General features: G+C 41.4%; 1 protein-coding gene and 1 non-coding gene across 2 annotated transcripts; one reads left to right on the top strand and one right to left on the bottom strand.

Annotated features, from left to right (window-relative positions):
* Positions 1-3,294: 3,294 nt before the first annotated feature.
* On the top strand, positions 3,295-3,366 carry TRNAD-GUC (transfer RNA aspartic acid (anticodon GUC)). Its single transcript has one exon. It is a non-coding gene; the product is annotated as a tRNA-Asp (tRNA).
* A 678-nt stretch (positions 3,367-4,044) lies between these two features.
* Positions 4,045-7,218, bottom strand: LOC116248407 (pentatricopeptide repeat-containing protein At1g20230). The gene has a single exon (XM_031621181.2). It carries the CDS (start codon positions 6,873-6,875, stop codon positions 4,656-4,658), a length of 2,220 nt encoding a protein of 739 aa, XP_031477041.1. The 5' UTR covers positions 6,876-7,218; the 3' UTR covers positions 4,045-4,655.
* Positions 7,219-9,720: the final 2,502 nt, after the last annotated feature.

The following is a 9,720-nucleotide window of genomic DNA, read 5'->3' as shown; positions in this document are numbered from 1 at the left end:
AGGAGAGGGATGTTCTCTGAAAAGCGAAGAAACAATGGGAGATTTGAACAATACAGTGTTGAAAATTCTTGCATTCGACTTTTGAAACTGATGCACTCTCCTCCCCAAAGTCAAGTATTCAATAGTTATATATATATATATATATATATATATATATATATATATATATATATATATATATATATATATATATATATATATATATATATATATATACACACACATAGAAATATATATAAAATGAGTAAATATAAAGATTATGTAGGTTAATGTGAATAGTTCGAAAAACTTGGGATAGTTCTATGTGTCAGGAATTTATGAGCTTTCCTATTCTTAGTCCCCAAGTTATTATTTTTATACAGAAAAGGGGAAACCTTCATGTTCAAGTGGCAAGTACAATATTGCCTCATCTTCTTTTTACAGCAGGTAACTAATGGTGACAATCCCACAGTTAATTTTTAGACTGCGGAGGAATCAACCACCATGGTCTACCTCACTCTGACTTTCGTACGCAAGAAGGAATCAAGGTGAAGAGGGAGCGAGACAGAGAGCGGCCGGCGACATCATAGCAGATAGACTATTGACATGTTTGACTGTGAGGCTGCCGGCCACCACGTGCTAGCTGCTGCTGCTGCTGCTGCCTGCTGCAGTGTAGTGTAGAGGACGATTCTCCCCTGCGGTGCAATAATTTATACGTTCTGGCTTCGGCTCCTTGTGGTGTTCTGCCCTTTTCTGATCACTATCTTCCAGTGGTAGCCTGGTTCCATGGTGGCTGTCCTCAGATTCTTCTATCTCGACGACATCTCTACGCGGGTAGAGACGACAGTGTGAAGACATAAAGACGCGTTCGTTCATCTCCATGGGAAAACTTTTTACATTCGTTTCTATTTTTGCTTTTCCTCCCTTCTTTTTGCAAAAAATTGTTACCTCTTTTGCCGGGGTTTGGGTTGTGGGGGTGTCATGAAATACTTCGTCTCTCATATAACATTTTTCGCTAGTGCTTGAGACAGAGACACTTGGTTTTGTGTTTGTTTCATGAGATGTTTTGACCCAAAAAATGTTGAGGCCTCTCTGTTGCTCTGTTCTCTAGGTTTAAGGTTGCTTTCGGACCTACATGAAAAGCAAGTCTAAGGTGATTGCTTCGAGACCTACATGCGAAGCAGGATACTTGTCAAATAGAATGTTGTGCATCCATCATTTACGATTTAGAGGAGTAGAGTGCATGATAATTCAAATAACAATTAGACTTTCTCCAGCCTACCCTCCGTCCGACCAGTTACGCTATACTCTTCGAAACTATGATTTACTTGAAGGCAACTACGTCAACTTAGAGACTTCTTCGCTCATTGGGCCTTAAAAAGTTTGGGGCCATTCCCCATTCAGGTCCTGTCATGCATGAGACTTCTTAAGATATAGATACCATTGAGAGTTAAATATAAACAAGCGACTTTTGTAAGAGTCAGGGCATGATGCACCTTTGAGATCCAATGTTTCGGAACATCCCTTACGGAGGGCTTAAACCTGAAGCTAGCCATTTGTAAGTGTAAGCAAAATTTGGAAGTAAATGTTACAATTAATTTATGTTGAGTTCTGCAAACAAGTTGAAATCTATGACTTTTAAGATGCAAATGTTGCAATTTATTTATATTTTTATTCATGTATTTTTTAAAACAAATAATTTCAATAGAATCTGAGGTCAACCCCAAAGTGCTTTCATATCACATTGGATATTTGATCTGAGGCAATCAAACACCACTTTGGGGGTGTTTGATTTCTTCGGATCTTAGTCCTTGGATCCAAGGGCTTGATTTGATAATGAGCCCACCTTAACTCCATAGATTCTAATAAACATGGAATTCAAGAACTCTGGATTTTAGATTACTATTGCACTTCAAATTCACGAATTTGAAATCATAGAGAAGGGCCAAGGTATCGAAATCCGGTTTGGTACTTTGAGCGAATTTTCAGGCCTTAGGGAGGGAGTGAAGGGTCATGGCTTCGATTCTGAGTAGTAAGATGAAATACTCTTCTTGCGCACCCCGAAATCATAGAGAAAGGGTTTCTGACTTAAAATACAATATTATTCAAGACTTGAAGCTTATGTTGAGATCAACAAACAAGTTGAGATAAGAGGGGATCTCAGATCCACAAAAAAACAAACGCCCTCTTAGGGTTTTTGTGATTTCTTCCCTGGAAAAACAGGAGAACATAAGCCATTTGATCCTTTTATGGGATCCAATGCATGCCTTCATTATTAGAAGCATCCACCGTACGTGAGTAACATCTGCCATCTTGTGTTCATTTGCAAGGTAAAATTTTTATACAGTGCACGCATGCTTGTGAGAAACTACTTACATTTTTGGAATCTGGCTTCGATAGCAGGTACCTGAACGCTTCTCTTTCTTCATTTTTGCAGTTCAAAGAAGGCTCTGACAAACTAAATCACACGTTCTCTTGTATGGCTTTTTAATACAAACTTTTTGGAAAAGCCTTTTCTTTGAGAAGAAAGCTCGTCGACGAGTATGCATGTACTAGAAAAATTTTAAGTTCTTTTAAAGAATGTACTAGAAAAGTAACATGAGTAATAATACTGTTGAATCAACAACTAAATCGAATCGGTTTGTCGCTAATTCGATCGAGACCGACTCATTCAAGCCGAGTCTGGGGACCCTGCGGTCGTCTCGTTTTGATGCTGAACCGGTACGATGCGCATAAACTGAGACGGGCACTAATGGGCCAAGGTATGCAGGAAACATAGATACCTACTAGAGATATAAAGTTAAGGCATGTACTTGGGTCACTTGAGATCATCAGGTTGGAGATCTGAACCAACCCTGTCTTATGGCGGTAGGAAGGGGACCATCCTGCCTGCCTTGCCTATTATAATCATGGACATGGTGCATGTGACTGGGCGTCCTTCCTTCCTGCCCACCTAAATTTATAACTCTGGAGGACAACTGTTGTTCTGGTTTCAAGGAAGCTTTATGTAAGGAATTGTTTGACCCACTTGGTCATGGACTAGGGATCCCGGCCGGTCAAACTGAGCCCTGAGTTTTATTTTATTGTTTTTAGTTTAAATGTGGAGTGCTGCTGGGTGTCATTTTATATATATTGGATACAAGTACCTTTATCTTTATTTCTTTCTTGTTGTAACTGCACCTTTTCCTAATCTTGGATAAATTCCAAGTTACCAAAGGGCTGAACAAAATAAATTTGCTTGATTGTAGGGCTGCCTAAGTATGAATGGTGTTTAAAAGCGTTTTAATTTAGTATTCAAGTTACAAACTCAACCGAGTCGTTGTAGTATAGTGGTGAGTATTCCCGCCTGTCACGCGGGTGACCCGGGTTCGATCCCCGGCAACGGCGCAATCAAATTTTTTCTTTGGTTTTCTGTTGACTCTCCCATGAATGCCATCACCACCGACAGTCATCTCTGCCTGCCGTAGCCGTTAAGTCCTTGGAGAAAAGAAAGGTAATCAACTCATATCATCAGCTTTTAAAAAATAAATAAACATTTTTTTTCATGCAATAACGGTTACCAGAAAAACTGGATGGTGCTCAATGTAACAACCGTTGGCGTCATAATTTTTTCCAATCAAAGTTGTTGTCTGCTTGTGATATACTTAATGGAGTAATGGAAGAACTGGTTCAAATGACTTTAAATGGAGGGTTTTTCTCAAACTGCCAAAGGGCAAAAATTTAGACAACATCAAAAAATGTAGCCTTTCTTTTGAAAATGGACAAAACAAAGTTCACCTTAAGCGGTTCATATAGAATGACCTTTTGTACATCAAATTTGCATATCTCATGAACTTTTTTGTAGTATCGCCGAAGGTTTTTTTTTTTTTTTTTTTTAAAAAAAAAAAAAAAAACTCTGGAATCCTCCTAAGAGGGAGAAAGAGAGATTTCATACTAATATGCAGTTCCAAGCTTTGATCAATATTTCTCAGAGTTCATCCCTCTCAAAGAAAAAAAATATTAGTGATACTAAGTCTGTCATAGTATGTGATTGCAAAGTAAGAAGATTGACCCAAAACTTCATTTCAAGCATAAGGAGTTCTTTTAATTAGTTTACAACTTCACTGGTTACAGATCAATTTCCATGAACTGCATGAAAAAATGAGTTTTGCTGTTCAAGCCCCTCAAAGCATTGGACGGCTACTTTTCACTCAAAATCTATGAGGCTTTATGGAACTTGTATGCTTGACTGATGATGTATGTCCTTTTTCCTTTCCCCGCTGAGCAACAACGGCTGACATGCTCATGGAATTCCTAGTCCCAGGGCTCGTAACATTTAGCAAATGCCAATTAATCACATAAATAATCTGAATATCTTATGTGACATCATCCACAGTATTATTATTTCCTACCTGATCAATCTTTTATAAAGTTTCAACGTGGGCAACCCGAGGGAAGTGGAGTTGCAGGACCTGGTTAAAAGAACAGAAAAAGCCTCAACATGGAACTCTCTCTCTTCTCTCTGTGTCCCACTGTTGCATAGCCTAGTAAGCAGAATCCACAACTCTCGTTCGTTCCACACAATGCTGAATCTGTCACTCCCATCAGTCCCCCAACATATGAAAAGCTCTTCCTGCTTGCCGATATAGTTATTTGGAATATCACTTGGAATTGGACCACACCAACCACCAATTATATCACCAAAAATCCCCACAGGAACATGTGCCATCCTTAAAACGATGAAAACGATTTGTATCTCGAACAAATATTTCTCGGCGCTCAAATTTTGATATGAACTTGATAGCTGAATGGCAATCACCACAGATGCGCAGATTCTTGATAATTCGAAGAGGCATCCCAGGCTGTGTGTTAAGAAGCCCTAGGGCTACAGCCAATTTTTCACTATGCCCACAGAGGATGTGTTCTTTGTCTTGTTCCTCTATGTCATGCAGTACGAAGTTAGTATCGGGAAGGTACCCTGCCTTTCTCATCGCCATGTCTAGGCTTTCCAACTTCCCTATGAGTTCATTCATTTGAGGATGTGATTTGTCTCCTGCTAGCAATGCGTGCACCATGTTGTTAATTTGTATCCAGCTGCCCCCTGGGTTCTTTTTCAAGCCAATGCTCTTCATGATATCTCTTACTTTGTCTACTTTATCCCACCTCCCCACTGCAGCATAAATATTGGAAAGAAGGACATAATTCCCAGCATTCCTTGGCTCCAACTCAAACAGATGCTCTGCTGCAATCTCACCCAAATCAACATCACCATGGACTCTGCAAGAACTTAATAAGGCTCCCCAAACACAAGCATCTGGCTTCATTGGCATGTTTAGTATCAACGAGTATGCATCATCAAGCTTTCCTACACGCCCCAAGAGGCTAACCATGCATGCATAATGCTCCGTGTTTGCAAGGATACAATGCTCCCTTGACATACTCTCAAAGCAGCGCTGCCCTTCCTCTGTCAACCCCCTTTGGCTACAGGCAGAGAGAACACAGGTAAAGGTAATTGAATCAGGTTTTTGCCTGCTTCTCAGCATTGCTTGAAATAACTGCAGGGCTTCCTTAGCCATCCCATTCATTCCATAACCACCGATTATGGCATTCCAGGAAACCAGGTTCCTCACTGGCATCGCATCAAATATAGACTGCGCATCAGCTATCCTACCACATTTTGCATACATATCTATAAGAGCGCTCCCCACATACACGTCATAAGCAATCAATCGCCTGAGCGAGAAGCAGTGAATAGCCCTTCCATGCTGCAATGCTGCTATGTTGGCACATGCAGGTAACAAGCATGGAATTGTCACAGAGTTGGCCTGAACTCCTGCGTTTTGCATTTCACGGAAGAGCTCTAAAGCTTCAAGATCCTTCCCATTCTGAGAACAGCAAGCAACCATCGAAGTCCACGAGATAACATTCAGTTTCAGTCCCTGACTTTCAATCTCTCTGAAAACCATCAGTGCGTCGTCCACAAGACCATTCCGAGAAAACCCCGAAACCAGAGCATTACATAAGCCCACATCCTTGTGAGGCGTTTCGTCAAAAACTGCACGCATATCCTCAATACACCTACACTTCCCATACATATCAACAAGGGCACTAACAACACAGATATCCCAATCTAGACCATTCATCATTACACAGGCGTGTATCTGCTTACCAACCAAAACTCTATCTAGATGACCAACGGCAGGAAGAACACACGAAACTGATGAACCATCTGGCTTAAATCCTTCACTTAACATCTCCGCAAATACTGTAACGGCTTTCAAGAAATAGCCGCTTTGTGCATGACCGGTGATCAAACCATTCCACGTGACCACATTGGGCTCGATTCCCGCTGCTCTCATCTCCATCAAGAGCGACTCTGCCTCATCAGCACGCCCCTTTCGGGCATAGCCTGCAATTAGTGCACTCCACGAAACCAAAGTCCGAATGGGCATTTCACCGAACAATCGGTGGGCATCTTGCAGCTCACCGCATTTCACGTAGAAACCGATCAAAGAAGACAGAATGAATGAATCAGAATCGAACCCATTTACGAACACAAGGTTGTGAATCTGGCGACCAACGCTGAGGGCTAACAACGCAGAACATGACTTAATAGCAGAAGGCAACGCAAAGTGGTCGGGCAGGACTCCTGATGACAGTGCGCCAACAAAAACGCATAGACAGTCTTCGTATCGCTGGTGGCGGGCGTACAGAGTGACGATTCTGGAGGCAAGCTGATCCCAGAGACCAAGTTTGCACAGATGGGCGTGAGCTTGCTGTGTTTGGGAAAGGGAGGAAGAAGCGGTCAAGCATTGAAGGAGAGGGATTCGGGAGAAACTGCAGAATGTAGACGAGATGAGCAGGGGAAGATGACGATGGGAGGAGAGGAGCAAGGCCTGTTTCCCAAGAGAATGCATGACATGGCAAACGCCTAAGATTGCAGAGTGAAGCTCTCTCGTTGGAGCTTCATTCTCTCCGCTTATTGGAAGCTCAAATTCAGACTCGTATCAGGAGAGGAACTCGGTCGTATTCACCATTACCAATCTTGGCAGAGCTAAGGCCGTTACTCATGGTTGATTCGTTGAAGGCCAGAGAATGTTGCTTCCAATGTTAAGAAAGTACACTTCAGTTTTATCGAGCGAAAAAAAAAAAAACTACGAAAGTTCACAGTGGATTGAAAATTTTATACAAGATGCTTATAACGACAACACGCTTTCGAATCTTCGATGATTATAAGCGTGTCCAGTTAAATGCTCAGCGCGTTCCGTAATTTTTTCTATTAATGATTATTACTAAGAACTCACAGGCTTCAACCATCTGGTCATCTGACTGCTTCGACTTACAGAGATGTACGCAAAATGTCGTCACGCATCTGGAATTTACATCGACTAATAAGTGACCTTCGAAGTAAAAACCTTCAAAGCTGTTTCTTTGCACTTGGCTATTGTTTTGAAGCCGCATTCTTTAAAAAAGGAAAATTTGGCAAAGTATAGGTGACGGGAAAAATATTTTTTCATGAAGACTTTAACATGAGAAATATAAAACATAATATAAAATGTACAACTTTTAAACAAACTTTGCAAATAATAAATGTAACTAGCTTTTCAAGACTATGTTGGACTATTGATGACATTTGACAGTACCGTATACTTTTCAGATTAATAAAGTCAAAATGGGTAAAGCGGAAGAACTGGTTAGCCATAGCGCGAGCTTCAAGTAAGAATCTATTTGATACCACTGAAAGACCGAAGCAGCCTAGGAATTTCACCTTCCAACCCTAACATCCCTCCTTATCTCAATTGCAATAGCACCGTACAGTACGTGCAATTCATTTGTAATCTGAATGTGAGGCTTTACTTTTAATCGCTTCATTCTTTGTCCTCATACCTTATGTTTGGCTGCTAAGCGTCTCAGCATTCAGATGAGTCATAAGGGATCTTAATGTTACTCTATGCCCGAGAAAAAAAAAAGAAGAAGAAGAAGAAGAAGAAGTAGAAGGGGGACCACATATGACATTATTGAACGTGTTCCTGGTCACTAGTAACATAGAAGTAACGAAAAACTTGGCCTGAAAGGGAAGAGTGTGAAAAAAACCCAAAATTTTACAGAGACCAAAGAAATAGCATGCAGTGAAACAATTGCAGGCTCTGGAAGCTTTATAAAACTCAATCTAGCTCAGACAAATGTGTAAATAAGAATCAACTCTGCCTCGGTGACGTGAATATGAGAACATGCTTTACCCAAAACCAAGCACGTTTCCTGGTCTAAGATGCAGAGAAGGCACTAACGGTTCCACCTAGAATAGATATTCTATTATCACCTGTCTGTAGAACTCCTCTGCTGGTTGGAGTTAGAGGAATCCCTGCTAAATATTCCCCATCCTCCTTGTCTAGCTTTTCCATTATCATGTACACTAGTGTTATCAGTTTCTGAATTTGACTTGTTTCTATTAACGTTGATGTTGTTTGAATCAGGCATTCCAGATGTGACACTTGGGCTAGTAACCCTGTTCCTTTTTCCTTGACTGCTTCCATCTCCAGAAGCCATATTCTTTGAGGCACTGAAAACACCATAGCTGACCCGTGGAGCAGAATCAGCAGATACGCCAGAGGACTCACCGCAACTTGAAATTGTTGGGCCACTTGAAACACTTTCTTCCCTGAGAGTTTTCTTTCCACTCTGCAAACCTCCAATTGTTTTTGTCATGTTCTGGTCCACATGCAATGGCCTTCTTACAGTTGGGGAATCATGCTGTGTGCCAGAAAGATGAACCTGACCAAAGACCTCCTTTGGTGGTTTTATTGGTGGCGCTCCTCCCCTCAAATGTTTTTGACTATCGAGAAGGTTGCTTTCCGCAGAATGAGTCTCTGGATGCAATGACATTCCATCAAGTGTGTGGCCTATGAAACCTTTGGCATCTCTTGATTCACCAAAGGCAGGCTTCCGAGATTCTTGCGTAGGGTCTGAAATTGGCGTCCAACGTGGTTTCCAAGGACCCTCGCTGGTAATGAATTTGCTATTCATACCAGCCCTATTCATGTTGCTTGAACTCCCGACAGGGTCTTTACCCCTTCCAGATTCAGAGGAAATAGAATTGTCAACTCCTGCCAGGATTTCATCAATAGCTGCCATCTTTGAGCCATTTGCGGCATCATTAGAAAACAGACCTGCATCAGGGAGGAGGTCCTCATCTATGCTAGAAGTGACTTCCTTGCTGCCGAACTCTGTGTTCACATCAGAGTTTTCAGAAGTGAATGATGCTTGAGAACTGTTCTGTGCAGCAAAATCTGACCAAGGAACTCTATCACCAAATTCAGAGTCAATTTCTTCTACATCACCAGAAGCAAATTCCTTTGTACCATCGTTATTAACAACTACATATTCTGTCTCTGTCTCAGATTCTGATTCTACTTCCACATCAGGACCTGTGCTGATGGCATCAGACCTTGAACTCGAAGATGCAGAGGCCTGAGCCAGAGTTGATGCCTTGGCAACTTTGGCAGTCTTTTGCCCGGATTTGCTCTTTGACGGGCCAAATTTAGCATGTCTCACTATCATGTATGCTTGCCGTTTCTCCACCCTGGGACCACTTTCCACAAAAGAAACATCCTCTATCTGCACAAAAGTTCGTTGTTAAGCTTACATGACGCCAAAAAAAAAAAAGAGTGCAACTGCAAAACCATGAGCACAGAAGGCATGGATAAGTATAGAAAACATTTAGGTCGCATTTGATAGTCCCGGATCTCAGATCCGGGGCTGTTT

Source organism: Nymphaea colorata, chromosome 1 (assembly GCF_008831285.2).
Source record: "Nymphaea colorata isolate Beijing-Zhang1983 chromosome 1, ASM883128v2, whole genome shotgun sequence".
Taxonomy (NCBI): domain Eukaryota; kingdom Viridiplantae; phylum Streptophyta; class Magnoliopsida; order Nymphaeales; family Nymphaeaceae; genus Nymphaea; species Nymphaea colorata.
The sequence above is the reverse complement of the archived record's forward strand: the minus strand, read 5'-3'. Positions and strand labels throughout refer to the sequence as shown.

Coding starts and splice junctions, on each gene's coding strand:
- LOC116248407 (XM_031621181.2), bottom strand. CDS start 6,875: ATGCATTCTCTTGGGAAACAGGCCTTGCTCCTCTCCTCCCATCGTCAT.